The sequence below is a fragment of the Meleagris gallopavo genome, chromosome 9 (assembly GCF_905368555.1).
Source record: "Meleagris gallopavo chromosome 9, MGAL_WU_HG_1.1, whole genome shotgun sequence".
Classification (NCBI taxonomy): domain Eukaryota; kingdom Metazoa; phylum Chordata; class Aves; order Galliformes; family Phasianidae; genus Meleagris; species Meleagris gallopavo.
The window spans coordinates 4,126,177-4,152,691 of NC_139412.1; the positions used below are offsets into that span (position 1 = coordinate 4,126,177).

Consider the following 26,515-nt stretch of genomic DNA (forward strand, 5'->3'; position numbering starts at 1 on the left):
CAGCTGTTTGAAGGTTTGAGTTCTTCTGAGCTGTGCAGCTCCCAGTTGGTGTGAGAAGCAAGGGCAGAAAGGAGAAAGCCTTGCAACCCTCCCCATACCACAGGAAATGAGAGCTGTTCATATTGTGCAGGATAAGAGGACATCTCACCCTGTCCCTTCCAGAGGTTGTCCTCTGCTGTCAGCTCTGGCCAAACCCAAGCAGCAGCATGGCTGTGCCTGCTTTGGGTTTATTAACCAGCCCTGTTGTACCCCAGAGGATATATGGGTCTGTCCTATGGAAGAAGTGTGCAGATCTCACTCTGCTGCAGCTTTTCCTTTGCAATCCTTCTGGGGCTGTGCTATTCAGGTAGGTACTGCAGCAGCAAGATAAGCAGAACTGCTTCCAAGTGGTGATGGTGGTGGAGCTGTGGCTGAAATCACACTGGTTGCACTGAAGTCCCTGGGCACAGTTCTGTATGTGACAGAGGGCTGCCGACCACTTGCAGTGTCTGTTCTCTGCACTGGTGCACCCAGCACAAGGTGCACATCTCTGCCTCAGCACTCACTGCAGCAGAGCCCTCTCAGGGCCCTGGGGCTCTGTGCCTTGCATGGCTGGCCCTGAACTTCCCTAAAGCACACAGCTGAAAATTCTAGGGGGAGGAAGGGGATGATTTTTCTGTTTTAAATCTGGAGTGCCTGTGGCTAATCCTAGGGAAACAGGTTCAGCAGCACCAGCAAAGGCAGGAGGGCACTGTCTGGCTGCAATGCTTGCATTGGGGCTCTGTGTGTTCCCATGGACCACTGGTGTAGGTCACTGGTTGAATAATCCAAATTTCACCCTTTTTTCCCCTTCCTTCCTTTAAAAATGACCTGATTAAGTGTGGCACGGCACAGCTTGCACTCCTGCTGAAGTGCTTTGGAGCTCGTGTTCAGTGATCCTGTGTTCTATGCTCCTGTGTTCAGTGTTCCTGCGTCCTGTGCTCCTGACAGCCTTCCTGCTTGCTGCCAGACTCTGTCTGGGCTGCCTCTCTGCTTCATGAACTCCAGTTTGCCTTTCTTGGCTGGAAAACGGATTAAATGAGCAAGACAGGAAAACTAATTAGCTGCCATTTTAAGGATATAGCTTTTGTTGCGCTCTGAAGTGTTTTGAAATGACATTGTGTCACTGAGACAAATGTCGGACTGATTTACAGGCCTTCACCTGCTGGAGTGCCCTATCTATTCATACTGCAATTCTCCCCCAGGTGGTGAAGGCTCCAAGGTGACCTCAAAGCCAAACAGCCAGGACGAGGTTTGCCTTCGCTGCTGGTTGTGGCCGAGAAAAGCTGGTACCAATGTTTTCTGCTTGTTTAACATTCAGAACAGCTTTTCTGTGCCCTTCCCCTGGATGATGGCTGCCTGCCAGGCATGGGGGCAGCAGGAATTGCATGGGGAGCTATGGGATCCAGCTCCCACGGGGAGGGACCTTTGTGACAGCCAGACCTGGAACAAACGTGTGCCATTGAAGTCATTTTCAGAAGACGTGCTGCAGTTCTGCCCTTACTGACCCCTCTTGGAGCACAGAGCTCTCCACCAGAGATCTCCCACCCCAGCCCCTGTGACACAATGAATGCAAATTATCATCTCCTTTTTTTTTTTGGGGGGGGGGGGGGGGTGGATTTAATGTAGTAGAAACATCACATCCTGCAGCCAAATCAGTCGAAGGCGGTAGAAGAGTGTTGGGTGAGGCTGAAACTCTTCCTATTTGGTCTCATCCAAGGGGCTGTTGGCACAATTTATGTTTGCTTTTGAAGAAGGCTGGCTTATCTGTGAGGAACTAGCATGCAGTGTAAGCACAATGCATCCTTGGGAGTGGGTTAAGCTGCTTTAAGACACCAATTGCTGGCTGTTGCACTCTTGGATTCAGTGCCGGATGCAGACAGCTGTGACAGCACAGGAAGCAGATGAAGGGTGAGCCTGCTGCTTTCTTCACTCTGTAGTTAAGCAAGCTCCTCTATTTTGATATCTTTCCAACCTTCCTCGTAAGAAAAGCAGAATAGGCAGTGCAGAGAGATCTTGCTCAAGTCTGTGATTGGAACTACCTCCGGCCTGGAAGCAGTCTGCCTGTTCCCCCAGCAGCTGTTGCAATAGCAGCCCTTGCTGGAACCTGTCCTCGTGGGCAGGCAGAGCTAGGAAAGCCTCTGCTATGGTTAAACGGAAGGCAGAAAACATGTTGGCTAAGGATTGCCAAGGCAGAAAAACCACCGGTCTGTAACATTTTCACCCAAAGTGTCGTCTTTAGCTCCTCGCAGCATGTTGTTTTCATTCCATACACTGATCTTATCTTCCAGAAATGAACACCAGACCAGACATACGCTTTCACACAGAGCTGCCATAATTAAGACAAGATCGCGTATTGTTGATACAGTCACTTCAATATGCTCTCACTGGGGATTTCCTGCAGCAGGCTCCGGGTGAGAAATAAGGACCACTCCCAAACACTTTTTAAGATATCAGTTTTTATTGGACATTGCAAGATCAATAAGAAAAAATAATTTGTACAGCTTTGTACACCATTGCTGCTGAAGAGTAAGGCTACTTGTCACATCACAGAGACCTGGTGCAGCCAACAGGGTGCTCCCAGCATGACTCACGTCTGAGGAACTGATGTTTTTCCTCCAAGAATGATTTACAACTGTCAGATGGTAGCACCACCCACCTTGGACAGGCCTGTGTAGCCTTACCATAGCACAAATGGGGCTTCTTAGACATATAAGGTGAGCAGCCTTGCTCTAAGATACCCTCTCCCACTGGCTCACTGCCAACCACAGTTGCAGGATCAGTCTGGTACAATGATTACAGACCTTCGGCCTCACTTTCCCTCCCTGACACCGGCTAGGGGGGAACCAGAACACTTAAGGTTTTAATTGGCAGAGTAACCCTTTCCAACCAAACCCAGATGTTTAAGAGTGATTGTAGAGCAGCAGCTACGGGTATTGCTCTAGCATTGGGGCACCCAATCCATAGGATGGGCAGAGCTAGAAAGAGAGGCTTCAGTTTACACAGTAGTTTTGCTAAGCTTTTTGCCTTTGACAGTTCTTAGCTGTTTAAAAAACAGGTGCTAGGACAAAAGGTTGATTTTGCACAGAGGCAGTGAGACATCATCCTCAGACTATGCAAAATTCTAGTTGGCCCCATCAGTATCTCGCACTGCCCTCTCTTTGCTGTGGCAGGTAGGTGGGAGAAGAGCGTTTCACTGCTGGACTGAAATGCCAGACCAAGGAAAACGTTAGCACTGATTCAGCCCCTAAGAGGGGATCAGAATTTAGAAGTCAGTAGTTAAGGACCGCATCATCTGTCCTAATAAACACAATCAAGACAGTCATTTTAAATCACCGAAGGGCTCAGCTAGAAAAAGAAATCAATTTTAATGGCTCTGTAGACAGAAAAGGGGGAACTGTACTATAATTAGCTGATACCTGTACTGTACTAATGCCAGTAAACAGACACAGCTGCTGGACCTTACTCTTGTAACCTTTACAGAAGGGACGTTGCTTACTGATACTTAAATACCTCTCACAGAAAATGGGAACTAGTATCTGCTACCATTTTGAGGTACTTACACACCATTCAGTCATCTGTATTCACAATCAAAGAACAAAAATGCAGTGAAGAAACTGAGCATAGTAGATCATTGATGTGATCAGCAGTGAGCTGCCTCCCCCACGCAGGCACCAACTGTACAGCCACATCCCAGGCAAACGGGGGCAACATAGGACAGTTTGCTTTTAAAGAAAGGAGGGCAACAAGGAAATAATGTGATAATGAAGAATTAAGGGGAAAAAAAAAAACAAAAAACAAAACCCTTCACAAAACTACTTTCCAGTATTGTAAAAAAATAAAAACAAATGCAACCATTCTGACTTCCTGTACCTACACCACACAGGTCTCTGTGGCTCTGTAGGAACAGGAAACGCTGCCCTTTTTCTGCTGATAAGTGATGCAGTGCACACAGTATTTCTGAAGGAGTTCTATAAACTGTAGTGCAAGCAAACTGAGAAAATAAATAGCACTCAAACACTCCCTCCTAACAAAGAACAGTAATCGTGGTAAAATCTAGCTTGTTTTTCATTTTAGCTGAAGTTAGGTCACCTGAATCTTTGTTAGTATATGAAATTTTGAAGATGTGTTTCACAGCATAACTGTAGAATAATTTATACCGCATTGCCAATTTGTTTTCATTAACAGCATACAAAGAAGGTCCTTAGTTTTTATATATATACTTTATAAAGTCTGGAAGATCAATATAAATACTGCTCCAGAAATTAAAAAAAAAAGTGTTTACATCCCCGACTTCAATATTACATCTCAGTGTCCTGGATTATTATTAGAATCTGTAAAAGTCTTAGCGGCGCAGAGGTTCAAGTTTTCGAAATTTCAGTGACGAGCTGGATGACAAAGCATCTTGATTTGAAGAAGAATTCACTGTGTCTGGGGACTGGAACAATACTCTACCACGATGATTAAATACATAAAAGGATGGATGGTTCCTTAACGTGTCAAACGTCCTTCAAAATAAAGGCAGATAGTCAGCGTTAGTACTGTTTTAGAGCAGGACTTTTAGAAGAGTCAGTCTGGAGTTTTCCAGCTTTTGCAATGCAAGTTTTGAAAAGAAAACTCAGAAAGGCCATGCTCACTTCATATTTTTCTAAACTAAGACAGAGAAAATAAGACAAAGGGGAATGGTGATAAACTAAAAGGGGACATTTAGGTTAGATGTCAGGACAAAGTTTTTAATCAGAGGCACTGCACTGCTGCCCAGAGAGCTGTGTGTGCTCCACCCCTGGAAGTGTTCAAGGCTGGGTTGGATGGGGCCCTGGGCAGCCTGAACTGGTGGAGGGCACCCAGCCCATGGCTTGGAACTAATGATCTTCAAGGTCTCCTCCAATGTAAGGCAATCCATGAAATACAAAGCCAAGGTGCCTGACAAGTTCTGCTTGTTCAGTTTGCAGCTGTCCATGCTACTGTCAAACTTCACTTTCCTTCCTTGAGCTTGGGGGCAGAGCTGTGGATGGCTATTTGCATGTATACCACACGTGACAGCTTCATGACTTGTAACACTGTCAGTTTCCCATTCCTTTCTATGTCTGAACTTCAGGGTTTTAAGTAAATGCTATAACAACGTCAGCTTGTTTAGTTTCCATATTCTCCTAGGCTTATGGGAACGGCCCAAAAGGCCTCCTCTACCGTCCTAACTTCACATCCTTTTCAAAATCTCAATTCAAAGTTCATTATTTTCTTGAAATCTGCAGAAATCTGTCATTCTGTCTGGAGTATTTCACTGTGAGATTCAAACAACACAGGCTTTTTCTGTGAAGAAGCCATAAGCAACAGGGGGTGTGACCTGCACACGGCCATATGATATGTGAGACTGTCTCACAGCAATGCTCTGTGACTGCTGAGCTCTTACTCCCCAGGCAAACATTTCTGCACAGCAGGATTTTGGAACAGGAGAAGCAAAGGGAAAATGTATTTAATTTGTTCTAGTTATCTAGCTCTGCCTTTAGTTCCACATGCTATTGGCTTCCCCAAATACGACTGATCCTATGTATCACAGCTGTGCGTGTGAAGGAGCTGAGCTAAGGAGAGGCCAAGCCTGATGCTGCCACTTCACAGATGTGCCCCATTTGCACAGAGTGCAATGGATATGTGTGTTTATGAGAAGAAATAAAACATACTTATTTTTTAGTTCTGAAGTGGCATCCATGTCCTTAAACTCTCCTGCGATATGTACAATCCCATAGCAGGTAACTGCAAAGGCTAACAGAGTCTGAAGAACTATCTGTAAGAGAGGGAACAACGCAACACACCGATTACTAAATATTCTCATGGTAGCAAAAAAAGTCTTTCAAACTTTCAAACTGTGTCTCCTGCATTTTTCACCCAGTGGCAGCAAGTGCTTTCCAGTTCAACAGCAGGGAAACTGAGGCACGGGATTATTCAGCAGCAGAGATGAGAAAAGCTCACAGCACCTGACAACCTGTCTGTGCTGCATGAACTGCACTGAGTCACACAGCTCCACGGGGAGATCTGCACAACAACACGCTGTTCTCGTGCACTTAAGGATCTAATGCTCTTTCAGAGAAGTGTATCAGTGGCCAATGGTAGCTGCACACAGGGGAGGGGTGCTGTTTGTAGGGGGTGAGCATCACCTCACCTCTGAGGTTAAACAAAACCAAAGGAGAGAACTGGAGTGGAATTTAAAAAAAGAAAGAAATAAAATACAGAAGGCCCTTCGGAAGCAGGTTGTGCTGGCATCAAACGGGCACAGAGCCACACTAGATAAACAAATGTCAGCCAACAAGAGCCAGAGGGAGGATGGTGTTTATGCTGCAGAGCAAGAGATGAGGGCAGCAGCTGTCTGGAGCTCAAGCTGTGCTGGGGGACTGCCTGGCTGAGAGGCATCAGGACAGGGGGAGAGCAGAGGGAGGCCTGGGCTGAGCCGTTGTGCCCTGACAGACGCAGCTTCAGGATGTGGGGATGGAGAAATCGCGTTCTTTTCAACAGAAGAAACCTGAATTGAAGAGTAACCCAAAAGCTGCTCCGCCGCGGACTCCTGCCTACCACCTACCACATCAACACAAGAGAGACCCAGCTACCCGAACGGCACCGCGCTTCCCAACCACCCACACGACCCCGACTTACATCTACGGGAAGCGTCTCGTCCTCCTTCTCTGTCAGCCGCATGTAGGAGCGATCTGCAACACACAAACGCGCGGGGCGTCCAACGCGGAGCCCGGCCCGCCTTCTGCGGACGCGGCACCTCCACCCCGCACCAACCGCCGCGCACGGACACGGCCGGCCCTCCCGGCCCCGTGCAGCTCCGAGCCCCGCGCCCCCCCCGCCCCGCAGGGCCGCAGCCCGGCCCCGAGTTCCACGGCGTACCGACCGCGTCCCGCCGACCCCCCCTCCACGGCGCTGACGCCCGGCACACTCACGCTGCGCCGCCGAGAAGGCCGCGTGGGCCAAAGCGAAGAGGCCGAGCCCCACCAGCCCCTTCCACAGCGAGGCGGCCGCCATCCTGCCCGCCGCGCCGCCGCCAGGGGCGCCCCTACCGGGCGCGGGGTGATGGCGTCACGGGTGGGCGGGGCAACGGAGGTCGGGACCGGAAGGCCGATGGGCGTGGCCTGACGGTTATGGGCGTGGCAAGTGTGATCGTGGGCGTGGCCTGCGGGGTTGTGGGCGTGGCCTGCGGGGTTGTGGGCGGGGCAGTCCCGCACCTCCCCCTGCGCCGCAGCCCCACTCGTTGCTCGTCACTCGGTTTGAGGGCTTTTTCCCTTCTCCCCCACCTCGCAAACGATCGCTTTGCGGCCCCGGCCGCGCAGCACCGCATCTTCATCCCCACCCCGGCACCAAACTTCGGCCCCGCGGTCTCCGCCCCTATCCGGGCTCCCGGCGCCGCCGTCCCCGCCCCGCGCCTGCGCCCAGCGCCGCTTCCTGCTGGCGGCGGGGCCGGGCCGGGCCGGGCTGTGCCGTGCCGGGGCGATGGCGGGGCCGCGGCGGTGGCCGGGCTCGGGTCCGGTGCTGGCGGCGGGGCTATGGGTCGGGGCGGCGGCGGCGGCGGGACGACCCGGGGCTCTGGAGGAGGAGATCGTGTCGGAGAAAGCGGCGGAGGAAAGCCACCGACAAGACAGCGCCAACCTGCTGGTCTTCATCCTGCTGCTCACCCTCACCATCCTCACCATCTGGCTCTTCAAGCACCGCCGCGCCCGCTTTCTCCACGAGACCGGGCTCGCCATGATCTACGGTGAGGGACGCGGGCACGGCCGTCCCCTCCCGCCGCCCCCCCCGGCACCTCGCGCACCCCCGGGGCGGCGCCCCGATCAGCGCCTTCTCGCCTTCATCCCGGTGGCGGAGGGGTGCGGGCGGAGCCTGCGGCGGGCGCGGGCCGGGGGGCGCGGCGTGGCCCGCACCGTGCCCAGCTACGGGCTGTACCGGGAGCCCCGGGCACGGGCTGCTGCCGCCGTCGGTCCTCCTCGTGCCCCGGGTGTGCAGGTGGAAACCCGGGTGTGCCGGGGTCGTGCGGTGCGGGTTGAAGGCCGACCGGCCCTTGGCTGGGTGTTGTGCTGGGGGAATGATTAACGCGGGCACGGATCCTTATCCAGGCAGGAGCGATGAGTGTGGCGTACGAAAGGCGTCTTCTGGTGGGTGCTGGAGTCCACTTCTCTTCGTGCTGCCCACCCTGGGTGTTGTACAGCCACGCTCGGTCGTGGCTGAGCTGCCCGTGGAAGGAAGCCCTGCTGTGAGGGTGGTGGCCCGCTGTGCTCCTCGCCTCCTGCTGTCCCACAGTTCAGCCGCAAGCGTCCTTCGGAAAGCTGTGGGGAAGCACGCGGTGCCTGCGCTCACCCATCCCCTCAGGCCCTGGTTGTCACCTCCTGGTTGCACTGTGCTCTCAGACGGTGACCCGCATCATCTCGGTTTCTAAAACACATCTTTTCCATCGGCTCTTTCACAGGCTGCACTTAGGGAGGTGTTGGCAAAAAAAGTAACATCTCCTGTCTGGCCAGGCAGAAAATCCTGACTTCTCACTGCTTTTTGTGCTCTGTCCCTCGGGTCAAAACAGGGACGTGGTTTTGGTGGGAACCCGCTGTTCTGCAGCAACAACCTCAAAGCTGCTGGGAACAAAATCAGGGTTGCTTCAGCTTGGCCATGCCCAGCTCCTGTGATGCTTTCAGCCCAGGGGGGGTTGGCAGAAGATGTGGAAGTGCTGCAGCAGGAGGGCTGCACAACAGCCCCTCACATCACAGCAGTTTGTAAAAGCTTGTCCTTTTCTAGTTGGAAAAAAAAAGCCCAAGAACTGAGAACTTCTGCATGCATCTCTTCCTGCTGGCTGACTTCACAGCTCCCTGGTGTCTGTGTTCTCACCCTGAGCTGTAAGCTGTTGCTTCGGGTGGATTTATACCTTACAAATTACACTGTTGGCTCAGGGCTGATGTTCAGGAGCTGGAGTTATTTCACTGGGATAGACAGTAGGTGCTCAGCAGCCCCTAGGCTTCATTTCAGCGTTTAAAATTAGGTTCCCACACCCCAGGTACTCAGCATTTAGGCCAATTAAATGAGGAGTCTCGTTTTATTTCGGCTCGGGGGCTGGCGGGGATGTGCCGAAGCTTCTCCAGAAGTTCAGTTTCCTTGTACTGGCTCCCTCTTGGCCCCTGGATTCATCCCAGCTGGGTGTTGGCACGATGCTTTTGGGTGCTCACTGCATTTTTCTTTCCTTTAATGCCCAGATTAATGTGTGCCGTTGGCTTCCTGGCGCTGCTGTCATAATCTGTTAGTCTGTATTTTAAATCTTAGCTGAGATATGTTCAACAGCACCTGAAAAAAAAAAAGCCCATGGGCCTTTGTTCTTTTTAATGAAGTTGGGATAAATGCAATGAAAATAAAGTTGTACTTTGCACAGGAGAGCTCCATGAATTCTCTGGCCTTGCCTGTAGCTCTTCGCTGCTCGCAGCTTCCTGGTGTCAGGTTCTCACTTTTGTCCCATGTTGATACCAGTGGGCGGCTCAGGGATTGCTGCTAGGACAGCCCTTCAAATGCCAGAGGATTTTAAGCTATTTCCTAAGAGACCATCAGAAAGAAGAGGACATGCTGGGCTTGGTCTGCTTAGCCCAGGGCTGGTGCTGGTGTCTGACAAGTTGGGCCGTCTGGGTCAGGTTTGTGCCAGGAGCCTTTAGGCAGCTCCCTTACATGGGAGGTGAGCAGGGAAGGTTGGCTCCAGAGCATTCCCATTCCCTTCCTTCTCCTGTTGCTGGCCAGATCAGGGATTTGGCTGGCATGCGGGGCTGGGAACAGCTGCGTGAGTAAGTGAGCTGGTGAGGATGAACACCGCTATCAGATGTAGCCCCTCTTTGGGACAGGGATTAAGAGGCGAGAGGTGGGTGAGTCAGGATCCTTCCTGAATTCCCAGCCACCACCGAAACCTTTCCCTTCTTCCCCTGAGCAGGGCATCTCATTTCAAAGCCACGAGTCCTGGTGTCCCCAGGTGGGATTCCAGCTGAGGAGACAGACAGCTGCCACAGGAGTTTCTGGCTGCGCTGCCTGAATCAAGGAGTTTCCAAACTTTTTTTGTGCAGAAGGCCGAGTGGGAAGGGTCCATGGGACACCCCGTCCTCACAGCCTGTGGCTGTCAGGAGGCACTGCTGGGAGAGTGTTCAGTGCACTGTGCCTGAGAGAGGGAGCTGGAGGAGCTCATGCTGGCGAATGCCATCAATCTGGATGCGAGATCTGGGTGTGCAGCTAACGAGTTGTGCTGCAAATGAGGAGTGCCATATAAACTGCTGACTTGTAAATCCACCCCACTGGACCCCAGCAGGCAGTGTTGGCTCACCCTTAGGTTGATGCTGGTGGTGTGGAGACAAAGCTTGCAGGGCACTGAGCAGAGCACAGTGGTTGGCCCAAAATGCTTCCTGAGTTATTGCAGCAGGGATTGCTGCTGGGAAGCTCCCTGGTGCAGGAAGTGGCTGCGTGGCTCCACTGCCTGGTGGATGGGGTCTTGCTGTGTGGGGAAGAAGGGAGCTATTCCCATTGTTTCACGGAAGGAGGAGTGTAGAAGTTCATAGAATGACTGCTGGGTTGGAGTGAAGGAATTGATGGCACAAAAAGTGACCCCGAACCATCTGTGCTGTTCTGGCCAGTGCCTGTGAGCATCCCTTCACTCTGGCCTGGGACAGAAAGATGCTTACTGTCTTCAAAGCATTCACAACAGCTCCTGGTGCCTTTTTTAGTCCCCTGCCAAAATGTATTTCTCTGCTGGTGATACATGTCCTATCAGGTCTTCAGCTGCAAATGCTCACAGCGTTCATCCCCGGCCCTTTGTGCATCTCTCCCCAGGTGTCCTGGTTGGTGTGGTCCTGCGTTACGGCATCCATGTCCCTAGCGATGTCAACAATGTGACTCTGAGCTGCCAGGTGCAGACCAGCCCTGCCACACTGCTGGTAAACGTCAGTGGGAAGTTCTATGAGTATACTCTGAAGGGAGAAATCAGCGCCCACGAGCTCAACAATGTCCAGGACAATGAGATGCTGAGGAAGGTAAGGGTGCTGGCAAAGGGATGGGCTGCTCCCCACCAGTTCCAGTGGGTGTATGCAAATACAGAAACCCTGTGTCCGCTGGATCAAGTGATTGTTTTAACCAATATTTGCTTTGGTTCCATGCATTGTTAGCTGACATGCAGTGTAATGAAGCTGTGGTTGCAGCTGATCTTAACTTGAGCTTTAGACTTTGGGCTGTGGGTCTGAAAGAGCCCTGACATCTATGCCCACCTTGTGGGAGTACAGGGTATCTCATACCTCATTCTTCCTTCTTTTTCATCTTGTAAAATCTTAACAAACCATTCTACTGTTTTTTTTGTGTGTGTTTGTTTTACAGGTGACTTTTGATCCTGAGGTGTTTTTCAACATTTTGCTTCCTCCAATTATATTTTATGCAGGCTACAGCTTAAAAAGGGTATGTGCCTTTACAGTGCCCACGTTTTCAGTTCCTCTGCCACCAGGGCATTTTTCATACTTGAGGGTACTTTGAAGCTTGCTTAGCAGCCACAGCTGTGGAATTGGGTGCAGTGTTCCCAGTGCAGATAGGATGGTGGGAAGCAGGGTTGTGGGTCTCATCCTTGCCCCAGGAAGAGTTGGTGACTTCAGCCGTTGGCAGCATGGATTTGTGCAGGGGTTTGGATGTCAGCTGGGCCATTCCAGCCATCCCAACTTCTGAAACACTTTGGAAGAGGGAAGGTTTTAGAAAGCTCTGAAATGGAGAGGAAAACGATTCTGTTTAGCTTGCGGGAGAAGGAAGGAGAACTCATGCTGCATTAGGAAATCAGTTCCCAAGGCTCGGAGCAGCACCTTATTAAATACATTGGTACAGGAAGGTATCCTCATGTTTATTAATGCTGCACCAGCTGTGCTGCTCTGGCTGCACACCGTGCTGCTGTGCTCACACAGCTCTTGGTATTCGCACCGGACACAGGCTGCTGTGGATATCTATCCATTGGCATAGCTTGAAATAAACTGTTAGTGAGGTATCATTCATTTTCTTTCTTTTTTTTTCCTTCTAGAGGCACTTCTTCAGGAACTTGGGATCGATTCTGGCGTACGCTTTTCTTGGCACTGCGATTTCCTGCCTGGTGATTGGGTGAGCAGCTGAGGCCGGGCGGTGCTGGGGAGGCTGTGAGCTGTGTGTGGATTGGGGCTGGGAGGTCAGGCAGGCTTCTTTGTACGCAGTGCTTCCTCTGCACCTCATACAGAACATCTATACATGCAGCCAGCAGGTGAAAAAACAGGTGCTAACTTGAAATTATTGAAAGTGCAGTCCTAGCAAGCATGAGATGCACGAGTGGAGAGCAGAATCATAAATGTGTGTCCTGCCCTTACTTGCTGGAGACAAATGCCTGGCAAACACAGATTATGTTTCAAACTATTTGTCTATGTGCACAGAGGAAGCTAGATAATTCCTATTCTGAATAGTAATTCGTGGATGTGTGGTGTTTTCCACTGGAGATCCAGGGGATTCAGCCAAGCTCAGCGCCTGCATTATCTCTTCCTAGCTGGAAGTTTGGGATGTTTTGTAGTGAGGCCAAGGCTGTCCCACTGAAATGTGCTGGCATGAAGTCTGTGAAGCGGTCCCAGAGGAGGTGTTGCCATGGCCTGTCCAATTTCCCTGCCTGCTGCTCTTTGTGGCCACGTTGCTGGCAGTGGAGTTTCAGTGCCATCTCCTCCCAGTGCTGTACTTTGGTCCTGTGCTGCTGGTGCTTTGGATTCCAGTTCTGCACTTTGCTTTGGGACCCCGGTGTTGCATCAGACTGAGTTCATGCAACGCAGCTCTTCAGTGTTCCTATCCTTGGACAACTTTGGGGAGTTACTTTGGCAGATTCTGGGGAACTCTTTGCTCTGCAGATCTGAGCAGTGGCCTCTTCTGCTCCCGCAGCTCGGTCCTGTATGGCTGTGTCGCGCTGATGAAGGTCACCGGGCAGCTCGGGGGAGACTTCTACTTCACCGACTGCCTCCTCTTCGGGGCCATTGTATCAGCTACTGACCCAGGTATGTTAGGTGCTCTTTTTCCCTTGTTTTGCCTGTGTTTGAGGAAGAGGGGAAGAAAGGAGAGATCTGAAACTTGTGTAGTTTCCCATTTTCTGAATTTTGAAGTTAGGTTTATTTGCAGCGCTCTCAGCGGTCAGATTTCTTCCTTTTTGTTTCCTTCCAGTTATGTGTAACACACTTTCCAAACTTCTGCTTTTCTTAATCTTGGTCTGCTGTGAAGCCCAGTGTCTCTTTCACCTTTTCTGGGTCCATTGGGGCAAGGTGTCTGCTTCTGCTGTCTGCTTCTGACATCCTGCACAAGTGGCGAATGCAGAACAAGATGCACTGTGTAGGAGCTTTTAGTTCAACCTTAATAAAATCAAATGCCTTCAGCCTCCGTTTGGATGGGATTTTGGAAGTGGCTAATCTAACAGAAAATTGATCTTCATGAGTAGTACTGAGGACAGTAGTGACAACTTGGTCTGCTGACGCACTTTATAAATGAAAACTAAGAAAACCACACCTTGTCCAGCTGAACTTCATGTGACTGACTTCCTTTTACATGGTAGCTGTTTGTTTGCACATTCCAGTTTCCCCTAAAAACGCAGGGCCACGGGAGGAGAGCCTCTCCTTCCTCCTGCCCTTTGTTGACCAGTTCTGGAGTCAGCCTGGCTGCTGCATTTGGGAAAGGTGTGGTGGAGTTGCAGTAGTTCTGGGAGTTCTAAAAGCAGATACTGGTCAGTTTTACATGAGAGGAAAGGGCTGCAGGCCTGGTAAGCCAAATCTTCTATCCTTCTGGAACAGGTGCCAGTGGCTGTCATTTCTGACGAATTTGGCTCTTACCTGCTTATCTCATCATTCATTTCCATTTTTGAAGACAAATTAAGGAGTGTTTGTATATGTACAAGTGGTTATTACTTCTGATATTTTTATTAAAAAACCTCCAACCTTAAAAAAAAATCAAGCTGTTGTGATTTCTCAGCTTCTCCAAGCATGTCCCCCTGAGGCTGAGCCTCCTCCCTGTAGTTTCCCTGGGAGACTGGAGTGCCTGCAATGGGGAGAGCACACTGTGGGTGTGTGGGAAACCCCTATGACAGATGGGCAGAGGTCAGGCAGCCTCTGTAGGTAATGCTTAGAGATGATGCAGAGCTGTTGGTGACACGTCCCTTCTTCAGGCTTGAAAGTGGAAGCAAGATTTCGTGGGTGAAAAAAGAGCATGGGATTAAATCCCCATCAGTGTGCAAGATGGAGTACCTGAATATTCTCAATTCTCATGTATTTATCTTACTTGTATATCATAGAATCATAGAATGGCCTGGGTTGAAAAGAACCACAGCGATCATCTAGTTTCAATCCCCTGCTCTGTGCAGGGTTGCCAGTCACCAGACCAGGCTGCCCAGAGCCACATCCATTGTTGGAAAGGTGACCCCAAGAAGCTGGCTGGAGTTAGCAGCCCTTGGCAGCAGACTCTGCTCTCTGCTTTAGGATGTAGACCTGATGCCCAGGATACGTCTTCCTAAAAGGATGGGAAGATCAATCATAAAACAAATCTGTGTCATAAAGAACAGAAGGAAGACAGGAAGAGCACAGGGGGCAGCTGGAGCCTCTGGAAGTACAGGAAGGCAGCTTTCTAAAAGGGACATTTTGTCTTTGATGACACCAAACTGACGGCACCTTTTTGAATGTCTCTCTATTTTTCTATTTGTCAGTGACTGTTCTTGCCATATTCCATGAACTCCAGGTTGATGTTGAGCTGTATGCCCTTCTCTTTGGCGAAAGCGTCCTCAATGATGCCGTTGCCATAGTGCTGTCTTCGTAAGTGTGTTCTGTTTTACTTTTAATTGTTTTGTACGTTACATGTTGGACATTGTGGGGAGCCACCAGGCCTCACTCCTGTAAAACAGGAGCATCAGTGCTGCCCAGACCAGAATTTCCTATTGAGTGTCCCCAGAAGCTGTAGTGACCTTCTGATCACTCTCCTCCTTGAAGACACTATTAGACAGTGTGGGTTGGAGTTACAGTGTCTTGCTGCACAATGTTGTGCTCTCTGACGGCCTGCTGACTCAGCCTCTCTGACGTGCCAAAAGCACTGCATCTCTATGCCAGCTACAGGATCCCACTGAAGCCCTTTGCTCAATGTCTGCTCCTGCCTGACCCCCACCCACAAATGCTGTGTTGGTTTGGGTGAAAATAGATGCTAAAGCAGCTGTCTGCTTTCTCTGCCCACTGTCTGTGCCTCAAGAAGAGGGCATTGCTGGATCCTGTGCTGAGCACCTGCACCAGAAACTGGCTGCCTTTCTAAAGAGTGTTTTATAATATTCTTTAATATTTTATGTCCTCTGCATGTGGGACATATTTTATCCGCGTTGCCTTTATGTTGTCATCATGGGAGCCTATCTGGAAATATATTGTGTCTGCAGTTGTGACAGGCTAACTTATAGCTACAACTAATGCAGAAAACATTTCTGGAATACTTGTCACGCTGCTTGCGTGGGTTTTACTGACGTGGAGGCAGCACTGTGAGCTCCGTACTGGTTTGCATTTACTAAATCGAGCATTTCTGGAACTGTTTGCATCACTCCTGCCCTGCAAGGAGGTGCTTTGTGGCAGAGTTGGTAGCAGGGAACCTGGCTGTAAAGGGGAACTGAACCCAGAACTGAAAAGTGGTGTGCAGTGTGGGGCTGGGCTGCAGCTTACTTCTCCCAAAGGGGATTTCACAGTGGCTGAAGCACGGCTCCCAAAAGGTGTGGGCAATGGTGTTTTATTAGTGGTGCAAAAAGCAAAACCAGGAGGAAGGCTGAAAAAGGGTCAAGTGCCCAACCAACATCCAAACAGGGGGAAACCAGCCGGGATTTAAAAACAACCCACACAAATCAACGAAGCCACAGAATGAGACCATGGTGGTGAGTGGGAAGTAGAAGATGGATGAAAGAAATGAAACCTGTGGCTTGCACTGTAAAAGATGATGCAGAAGAATTAAAATTTATGAAAAGCAGGGAAATTTAGCAAGGGAAGGGACCCATTACAAGTTGGAAAGCGTTGGTTTATCATTCGTGTTGCAGAAAAATGTTGGTCTGTTATTTGGGGGAAAGCTGGAGGAAGCGTGGTGACAGTAACTTTCCATCCCAGCATAACTCAGGAGGTTAAACAGCAACTCTCCAAGGGTCATCTCCAAGAGGCAGCCAAGGGATGGCTAACAAGGAGTTAATGTTCTCAACAAGTGGACCTCAAAGAAAGCTGGTTGTGAACCAGCCCCACTCTGCTGCCCTGGGAGATTGCAATTCAGCACCCGGAGCAGTGCAGCATAAACACAGTGCATGTTAAGTGCAGTAAAACTGAGGAACTTGCAGTTCTCCATGGGATATTTGCATCAGCTGCTTCTGTGGTGTCGGCAGAGAAGTGCTGGCTTCCCACTTAAATGCTCTGTGTTCCCAGAGGGTCTGGTTTTATGCAGAGCTGATGCCAAGCCCTCGCAATGCCATTGTAAATAATGAACTGTTGCCTAGCAAATGCGTTTGCAGGAGATGTGCAAGAGATGGGCTTTGGTCTGATGCTCTGGAAGGAGCAAATGCAGAGCCTTCCTGGAGCAGCTGGGCTGCAGAAGTGGGGCTGAGAGTGAAGGGCAGCCCAAGTGGGCCGGGACAGTTTGCTCCCTCCCCTCTGCTCTGTTTTCTCATGCTCACAGTTTGCAGCAGTCATAGCATTTTGATAAGCAGACTAAGGAGTGTTTTGTTCTTGTGTGTGCTTTTCTCCCCTCTTTCAGTTCCATTGTTGCATACCAGCCGGCGGGTGACAACAGCCACACGTTTGATGTCACGGCAATGTTCAAGTCCATTGGGATCTTCCTGGGGATATTCAGTGGATCCTTTGCAATGGGAGCAGCTACTGGAGTTGTGACAGCTTTAATATCCTTTTCTTTGTGTTCTTTTTCTTCCCCCCGAGCTTTTTCATAACAGCTTCCTCTTTTGCTGTGCTGCGTTTCGCCCAGACTCAGTGTTTCATGACTGTATGCCTAAATGAATGAAAGGCAGCAGCACCATGGCCTCTGTGGGGGCAGGTGATGCAGGGCTGCTGTGACACACAGATTGCACACCCTTTCACCTACAGTTGCTCTCTGAGTTGTCCTTAACCATCTGCAACGTCACCAAGTTCACCAAGCTGCGGGAGTTCCCACTGCTGGAGACTGGCCTGTTCTTCTTGATGTCCTGGAGCACCTTCCTGCTGGCCGAGGCGTGTGGCTTTACAGGTAAGCTCCAACTCCACCTGGGATAGAAATCCATAGGGATGGTGGTGCCTTGGGTTTTGTTTCTTGCAGAGGGCTCTCCCTCTGCTTCCACAGGTTTAATTGCTCTGGGTTATAGGGTTATTGCATTGAGCCCCGTGCTGCTGGGGTGCAGCTTAGCTCTCTTTTCGTGGCCAGGAGTCTAACGCAATGCTGTGCTCCCTAGGTGTGGTGGCTGTACTCTTCTGTGGGATCACGCAAGCCCATTACACCTATAACAACTTATCTACAGAGTCCCAGCACAGAACTAAGCAGGTGAGAGCCCCCTTCATCCTCTGAATCTGCAGTTCAGTATTCTCTGCTTCTCTCTAGCCAGAGTGAAGGGCATCTGCCAGTCTGCAGCTGCGTTTTGCTAGGATTGCTTCTGCAGAAGTGTTTATTCTGTGATGGATGGGCTAAGATTCTTCTTGTTAAATCTATGTTTAACTCCCTTTTAATTTTATTTTTTCCTCTTTCAGTTGTTCGAACTTCTGAATTTCTTGGCAGAAAACTTCATCTTCTCCTACATGGGACTTGCACTGTTCACTTTCCAGAACCACATCTTTAACCCTACCTTCGTGGTGGGGGCTTTTGTATCCTTTGGTGTCTTTTTTTTTTTATGAATAACAAAAGGAGAGGTTCCTCATTCCTAGTTTGTGGTTTTTCATACAGATGCATTTTTTTTCCCCCACTCAGCCTAGCTCTATTTTTAAAAGAGGATTTCTCCTGTGTAATGATGCTGTTGCTGGTTATTTTATGACAGTGTTTTCCCAGCTTCTTTTTTGCTGTCTTGCCTGCTTCCAAGGGCCATCCATTGGCTGCTGCAGGGGCTCAGGGCTGGATGTGAATGTGATGCCTCGTCATGTGGCAGCATGGCACAGGAGTGGCTTTGCAGATAGTCACCTCCTGATGCAGCAGTTTGTTTCCTTTGTTCTGTGCTATTCCCTTTGGTTAACCCTGAAAAAAGCACCTTTTTGTCAAAATAGTATAGTAAAACTATAGGAGATGCTTCTGAGTGATGGAATGAGAAAGGATTTTCCCTTCTACTGGCTGATGCTAGTGGGGGCACACTACCAGCCCTGGTATGTCTCAGAAAAGTGAGAATCTGAAGGAATTTTGTTCATATCACAAGGGAGCCATTGCAGATGTGCAGAATTATTTTCACTCTTTGCCTGCACTGAAGCACGTTTATACTGATGAATAAATGTTATCTTCACCAGTGCTCACCTGTGAGTTTCCAGTGGGATTTGCTGAATTTCCCCACTTAGCTTTTGCAAAGTTGCTTTGGGGTAAAGGGAGCGAAGAACATGGAAATGCATTTGGGTGCTCAGATTGAAATTATGTGCTCTGTCTCTTAGTAGGAACTGGCTCACTGTTGAAGTGGCTCATTCATGTGAAGGAAAATGAAATACATCTCTGATGCAAATTCATGATGTTCAGGAAAGAACATAAAAGCTGGGAGCATTTTACATATTATTTGAGGCTGCACTGAATACTGGTGGCTGCAAGATTAGTTTTGCCATCTGGGCACTGGTATTAAAAGATATGGATTCAAAGAGAAAAGCATGAAGGGGCTGTTCTTCCTTGTATTTTACAGGCTATGGAAACAGAGCATTAGGGTATTTTTTTTTCTTTCTCAGCTGCTGCTGCTTTCATTTTGCTGAATAATCTTTGGGAATGAGGCTTTGCTTATAGCTTCAAGCCGAGCTGTGTGGTGTGCTGAGGAATGGCAGGGGTTGTGGAAGCTGTGAAAACCCGAGCTTTGGAAAGGACAAGTAGTGCTTGTGGTGAAAAAGGAGCACAGCACAGGAGAACGTGCAGTGAGAAGTGGTGTTTTTCCTCTCCTCTCTTGTCAAAGCTGCCCTCTCATCATTTCCCTTGTTTGTTTGTGTTTGTCTCTCTGTGATATTCCTGATATGCTGTGTGTGCTTCACTTTGGTGATGCATAGCAGGCTTTTCCCACACTGAGCTGGGTTGTTGTGTTTGCATCTCAAGGACTGGTGTTTACAGAGCTCCTCGTGTTGCTGCTTGGCAGCAGGAATTGGCTCTGTGTGCAGAGGTGGGATACGATGGGAGACACAGGAAGAACAGTTTCCTTAACAAGTACAAACACAGCTTGCTATCTTCCTAGGAAGAGCTGCCAATATTTACCCACTGTCATTTTTACTGAATCTGGGGAGGAGAAATAAGATTGGAACAAATCTGCAGCATATGATGATGTTTGCTGGTACGTTGTTGCATCCTTTTCTCTGAACACTTTGCACATCGTTTCCCACCCGAGCCACCTGTCAGGCTGGGCAGGACAGGGCTCTGTGGGACTGACCGGGTGGAGCAGTGGGGTCTGGGCAGTGGGATGTTGGTACCGCGTTGGGAAGCCTGCAGTAGAGGTGGAGCCCTGTACCTGATAGCTTCTCCACTGTCCCTTCCTCTCACAGGGCTGCGAGGAGCCATGGCATTTGCCCTTGCCATCCGTGACACAGCCACCTATGCCAGGCAGATGATGTTCAGCACCACGCTGCTCATCGTTTTCTTCACCGTGTGGGTTTTTGGTGGGGGCACCACAGCCATGCTGTCCTGCCTGAATGTCCGGTGAGTACGGCCACCAGTGTGGCTGCGTGGGCATGGGAGCTGCAGAGCTCCCATCCTTCCCCATGACAGGCAGCACAGACCCACAGGCATTGCCTGTGCTCACCCTGTGCTTGTTTTCTCCTCCTCAGGGTCGGTGTGGACGCGGACCAGGAGAACGTGGTGAGTGCAGCTTTTGGTCTTTGCACTGCACTCCTTGGTGCAGGAGTTGTGCCTGGGAGCCTGGGAATGCTCCTCTCTGCTCTGCTCCCTTCTTGCTGTGGGAGGATTTTCAAGCAGTTTGCAGTCAGTAGAAGTCATTGCTTTTCTGTGCCCTCTGGAGTTGTAATGGGCCTTTCTTTTGTTCAGTTTGAAAGAAAGCCTCAGAAGTGTTTTGTTGCAGTGTTTAGACAGTCCGTGTTAGAACGTTGCTGCGAGACATTCTGTCTCTCTCTTTGAAGTTAATATCAAAATCTGTGTGACACAGAGGCTCTCTGCCATCCCAGCATCCCATGCAGGACAGAAGTGCCATTCATTGCCCCATTTCATGTAGCATCTCCAGGCTTGCCGTGCCTCTTGTGCTGGGAGCAGCCACGTGGCTGAGCAGGGACGACTGGTGGCAGTGAGATGAGTGCTGCAGCCTGGCCATGCTGCGGCTGTGCCTCTGGCTGATTTCAGGGTGGGCTCTGCAGCCCTCAGGCTTGTTTCATTCAGTGCCTTTGGCTGGGTTGCTCATCTCCTGAAGAAAAAGGCAGCTGGAATCTGAAAGCCAAATTGCTGTGAAATGTATAATTGTATTCATAGACTCTTCTCATCAGTTTTGTGTTTTTCTCCAACTAAAAGGAAGCACTGGGTGCCCATGGCACATGATTATTTGCATATGAAACCTCAAGGGAGATTGGAAAGAGGCTGGCCTGTCAGCTGCCATCAAGTTTGATGGCTGGGCACATTGCTGGTTGTGAGGCACTAACCTTTGGGCCCAGAAGCTGGAAGGTCCCAGCAGAAAATCTCCCTGAGGCTGTGAGTGATGTCCATGTATGTGCTCACTGCACCCTAAGCTCTCTGCTAGGGGAGCAGTAGGAAGGTGTTCTCCTGCATTCCTCAGAATCAGCATTTTGCTCTTCTACTGATAACATTTTGCTCTCTCACAGGGCGTCCCAGAGAGTGAGAGGAGGAGCACGAAGGCAGAAAGCGCCTGGCTGTTCCGCATGTGGTACAACTTTGATCACAAGTATCCTTGAGTTGTGCTCGGGGCTGTGCTAAATCCCCCATGCCAGCTTTGCAGATGATCCAGCACTCACTTCCCTGTCCCATGTCCATTTAGCACAGTGCTGGCTCAATCCAAAGCTGTGTTCCCAGCCTGGAAACCCAGAAGGTCCTCAAAGCGCCTGTTCCCCAGGGCAGGAGGGCAGGGAGGCAGAGGGACACTCCCTATCATAGCCCTCCTGCTGGATCAGTGTTTCTCCTCCATCTCAAATGCTTTGCCATGAGCTAACATATGCCAGGTACAGGATGATGGGACAAGGGATGCTGCAAATCCTCTTGCAGTGCCCCGATCCGCTTGTATCCCTCTTGTTGGTTGCACTCAGGTTGCTTATCCCTTTCAGTTTTGTGGTTTCAGGGATTTGTGTTTCTTTCCTTCCTGTGATTTCACCCAGACACCAAGCCCCACTGCTGCATCCACTCCTGACTCCTTGACACTGCTGTGCTCCTCTTGTGTTCCTTGTTCTTCCTTACCCCTCCCTGCAGCTACTTGAAGCCTCTGCTGACACACAGCGGCCCTCCCCTCACCACCACACTGCCGGGCTGCTGTGGGCCCATAGCCCGCTGCCTGACGAGCCCTCAGGCCTACGAGGTGAGTCCGGTGGTGCCACCTCTTTGGTGATGTCAATGGGGTTTGATGTGCTTGTGTTCCTCTGCAGCCTTTGGACGCCAAGGCAAAAGTCAGATACATGGGCTGAGTCCCATGAGCGTCTTGCTCTTTCAGCTGACTGTTTGGCCATGGAGGGTCACGGGGTGTGTGCGTGGCAGTTCCCTTGGTGCTGGCTGCATGAAGCTTGGGTGTCCTTTCTCAGGTTTTTCCAGCAGGGAAGTTCAGGTTTTTCCCAAGTCTGCAGGGCCACAGTGTAGGAAGGCGCAGCGCCTCTGCTTATTCAGCACCATGAAGTTGGGTGATCTTGTTGGAGTTGGACTCAACGATCCTTATGCATCCCTTCCAACTCGGGTTATTCTATGACAGCTGTTTGGGAAACGTTAAACAGCACTTTCCCTCTTTTCATTGCCCAGAACCAGGAGCAGCTGAAGGACGATGACTCCGACCTCATTTTGAACGATGGGGACATCAGCCTGACGTATGGGGATTCCACCGTCAACACCGACTCGGTCACGTCCAGCAATGTGCCACGGCGCTTCGTGGGGAACAGCTCTGAGGATGCTCTTGATCGGGAGCTGGCTTTTGGGGACCATGAACTTGTGATCCGGGGAACACGCCTGGTCCTTCCCATGGACGATTCGGAGCCGCCGTCAAGCATCCTGGATAGCGCGAGGCACGGCCCAGCGTAAGGCTGCTTGGTTTAATTGACAGTAATATTTGCATATATGATCAAGAAATGTGTACTACCTAAAGTCTAATGCATGTCTCAAAATGTTTAAGCTGTATAAATATTATTTATATGGTGTCAGAAGAATATAAATATTCTCTGCCAAGCACTTGTAAAGAACAAGCTGCAATTTTAAGTTAAAAACTGTGTTGACTGCACTGTGTAGGGTGGAACCGTTTTAGCGTTAAGAGTCTGTTGCACACAGTGAGCTTCTGTAATGTGTGATTTGATGAAGGGTTTTGTTCCCAGCTAGGTAAGTAAAGGAGCTGACTCCCCGCCCCTCCTCTGAAGGCGGGAGGTGCTGGCTGGCAACAGGAGTTGCTTTCTGCTCAGATGAGGGTTAGTTTTTGCCTCTGATCTTTGGATAGTTGTGCTTGATATGTCAGCAGAACACCAGACTGCAGGCTCTCATTGGCCGTCTGGGAACCTGAGCAGGGAGCTGGAGATTTTCTGCTTTTAGTGACCCGGCAGCTCTGCCCAGGGCTGATGGCAGACTCCCCCAGACTAACAGCCTGATGGAGGGGTGAGTTGTGCTGGAGAATGAGCTGGTCCCGCAGAAGCTACACGGGGTGTGCACAGGTTATAGGGCCGACTCTGTCTTTCAGCAGCTTTCTAGAAGCAGCCAACAAACCCTGAATTGGCGACCAGATTTCACATTTGGGAAGCGACTGTGTCTTTGTGCAAGCAAATCTCTGCTGAAACCGTGGGTGTGCTGGACCAGAGTGTGGCCAGTCCTGATGGTTGCAGGTTGCCACAGTGCCTCCATGCTTCCCCAGGGGCACTCAGCACCTGAGTGGTACTGAAGGGAGTTGTCCATCCGTCCGTCCTCCTGTATGGTCGAAATCATTGCACTTTGTTTAATAACTTCTTAGCATTAGCATGCTGTGTGTCTGTAATCCCCACCTGATCTCTCTCACGTCTTTTACCATTTAATGAGCAATGTTTGCCAGTTGATTTTCTTCTTATTATTATTTTATTTTTTTTTCCCAAGGAAGAGTGCAGAACAATTTGTGATTTCACACTAGTGTTACAGGATTTGAGCTGTAGTTACAGGAAAGGCTATAAAGGTGCAGTGAAATTATTAACCCTGACATCCTTCTTTTCCTTCTTCAATGGAGGAAAGCACCGAAATTCAATGTTTTATTGTCTGCTTTAGCTGCAGTTTTGCTATACAAACCTTTCAGGGTTATCAGTGCACTGTAGCCTGTTCTGGAGTTAGCCCGCTCCAGAGGTCTCAGACAGAGGTGTTTTTTAGAGAGTATTTGATGGAGCCAGGGGAGGGTGTGCCCTCCCAGCTGCTTTCCTTGGAATGAACTCTGCATCTCATAGGATCCAACCCTGAGACCTTGGAGCAATTTCCCTATGGCTGTTTTCCCCAGTGGCACCTGAGAGTTGGAGGAGACAGGAGACACTGAAATTCTGAGTGTATATTTATGGGTGAGCAAATAAATTCAAATATATATTTTTTTTCATTTTCTCAGGTCTAAGTAACATTGCCTTAAATTTATGGATGCGAAACCAATTATTTTGGCAGTTTATCTCCAAGAAAATGCTTTCTTTTTCCTTCTGAACAAGATGTGTATGTGTTGCCATAGGACTCCTCTAGAAGGGGGGTGTGCTCTGTTTCTATTTAGGTAGGGAATCTTCCTTGCACCAGTAAGTGGCAGTCCTGCTGTTAACGTAGCTGTTGGATTAGCGCTAGGCTCTTTGTTTCCTGCTATGCAGGAATTCCATAAAGTGTGCATTTTATATGGCATCTGTAACTTAACTCCATGTGTTTGGAAAAATAAATGATTAAAATAAAATAAAATAAAAGTAGGTACGTGTTGACTTTAGGTTTACTACATCACTCCTCCATCCTTTTTGTTCGTTTTGCCTTTTTGAAGAGGTATGATAAATAACCACCTCTTGCTTTTTCCTGTGTGGTCAGACTATGAATTCAACCGACGATGCAGGCGCTGGGCTCTGTGCAGCAGAGGCATGTGGGTGCTGCAGGGCTCCCTCCTGTGATCCTGGCTGAGGTGCAGAGCAGCAGCCCATGCCACAGCCTTGGTGGCATCCTTCTGTTCCTCTCACTCTCCCACTTGAATCATTTATCCACTTTCTTCAAACTTGCCAACAGATTACTGTAAGCCTCAGCTTTTGATGGCAGTCACGGCTCAACTAGTACATTTAAAAAATAATAATAATAAAAAAAACAAATGATGATTTTATGGGGTACCTATGAACTGCTATTATCCATACATCTTATAACCAGGACTACTTCAGCAAAATTTTTTGAAAGAATGAATGTACGCTGTAGTTTAGGGGTGATGCAGTAAATGACTCATCTGATCCTCGGCTGATTCCCTTCTCTGTTCTGCAGCATGGAGCTCATGAGTGCTGGGTTGGGACGTGGAGCTGTATGCTCTGTGTGCTGCAGGGGCTGGGAAGAGGTATCCTGAGCCCCAAGGCCCTTTGCCAAATAGGACAACTCCGAGGAGGAAGTTTACATCTCACACAAAAATTTAGGGGAGGTGACTTATTTCTATGAATTGAATTGTCATGGTTTTTGCACAGGAAAAAGCACTGTAGGTAAAGTTATGGTTTGTACTAGTACTGTCAATTTGTGTGGTAATGGCATTAACCCTGTAGCTGTGGTGTTTGTGCAGCTGATCTGTGATAGCTGATGATCACTATTGGACCTTCTGTTTACACTGACTAAATCCTTTACTGTTGCGTTGTACTGTGAAAGAAGGATTCTGGGCCTATAAAATATCTTTTTTTTTTCTGGAATTGTGAGTCTTGTTTTCTTAATTCACTTAATTCACTCACGGAAATAAACCTGTAGCAAAGAGAAGAGGTGCTGCTTTACCTTCTTGGACCTCGTTGTGGATGTACAGGGCTTGCTGCTCCAAGCCTGTGTCAGTCCATTCTGGGTCACGTAAAAGATAGCAAGGCTACTCAACTGTGCCAGCAGAACAGGGGAACTCTTCTATGCAAGGACACAGTTTAGTGATCAAACAAATGCCTTTTGGCACCTCCTTATCCTCACAAACCCTCCAGAGAAGTACAACACACCCCTTACAATTAAACTGCTGTGTTGAAATAGGGAACGATTGGGCTCACTGCTGCTGAATGCTCCCTCCAGCACACCAGCACTCCCCAGTGCACATGGCTGCATTCGTTGGAGCTGTTTTGCAGCACAGGCATTGGGGCTGAGTGTCTGTAATAGGGGCAACACTGCACAGGTGCTGCTCTGGAGGAAGGGAGACACAGATCCCAGCATAGATTTGCACTGCAGGTAGGTGCACAGAGCTGCTGAGCAGCCCCCATTCTATTAGTTCAATTAATTGGAGAGGTCATGGGCAGCTTTCAGCCAAGCCACAATACTCACATGGGATCAATCAAGCACTGGGAATTGGCCAACACTGTATCCACAGCCTCAAACAAACCGCAGGCCTGTGTTCAGAGCAGTGCTGTATTCTCATGCCTGAGTGCTGTGTGCTTGGCTCGCCACTTCCATGCCATGCTGAGAAAGCCTTCATGTAAGGCAAAATTACAAAAAAAAAAAAAAAAAAAAAAAGCTTTGGAATTTTTTTCCTTACCTCATGGTGGCACACAAGGATCTCCTGTCCTTGCTGGCCCTCTAGATGGCAATATTGCAAAGGACAGCAACTGTCCATCTCCAGTGTGCTGCTGGTCATAAGGCTCACAGACCTGCACTGTCTGTTCCAGTACTGAGCTCCAAGCATCCCTCAGCCACCTGTGTCTGTGGTTGAAGAACAGCTGGCAGACAAGGCCAGTGGTGAGGAAATGAAGAAGCAGGTCCTTGCTTACAGTCAGCTCCCTAGAAAACTCTCTGAGGTTTTGGACTCCCATGTAGCAGAGCTTTGGATTTATTGTCAAATGTTTAGACATACAGAAACACAAAAGGATTTGATCTCTCTTAATTGTCCTTTCACAGGCAGTTCCACCATCTGTCCTCCCACCAGAGGTGCCAGCAGTGCTCTGGCCCCAAGGAGCCCGTATGTGATCCCTAACCCCGTGTATTCAGCTGAATAGTGCTGTCATAGATACTT

General features: G+C 49.5%; 2 protein-coding genes across 2 annotated transcripts; one reads left to right on the top strand and one right to left on the bottom strand.

Moving 5' to 3' along the window:
* Positions 1 to 2,460: 2,460 nt before the first annotated feature.
* MMGT1 (membrane magnesium transporter 1) lies at positions 2,461 to 7,116 on the bottom strand. Its single transcript, XM_085230775.1, has 4 exons — positions 6,957 to 7,116; positions 6,664 to 6,716; positions 5,697 to 5,800; positions 2,461 to 4,526 (listed from the first exon to the last, which is right to left on the bottom strand). The coding sequence occupies exons 1-4, from the start codon at positions 7,036 to 7,038 to the stop codon at positions 4,364 to 4,366; spliced, it is 402 nt and encodes a 133-aa protein (XP_085086901.1). The 5' UTR covers positions 7,039 to 7,116; the 3' UTR covers positions 2,461 to 4,363.
* A 176-nt stretch (positions 7,117 to 7,292) lies between these two features.
* SLC9A6 (solute carrier family 9 member A6) lies at positions 7,293 to 25,229 on the top strand. The gene is made up of 16 exons (XM_085230776.1): positions 7,293 to 7,765; positions 10,849 to 11,048; positions 11,386 to 11,463; positions 12,068 to 12,144; positions 12,937 to 13,049; positions 14,738 to 14,843; positions 16,792 to 16,933; positions 17,169 to 17,274; positions 17,477 to 17,565; positions 17,769 to 17,882; positions 19,405 to 19,516; positions 19,725 to 19,878; positions 20,007 to 20,037; positions 21,006 to 21,085; positions 21,604 to 21,709; positions 22,141 to 25,229. The coding sequence occupies exons 1-16, from the start codon at positions 7,504 to 7,506 to the stop codon at positions 22,414 to 22,416; spliced, it is 2,046 nt and encodes a 681-aa protein (XP_085086902.1). The 5' UTR covers positions 7,293 to 7,503; the 3' UTR covers positions 22,417 to 25,229.
* Positions 25,230 to 26,515: the final 1,286 nt, after the last annotated feature.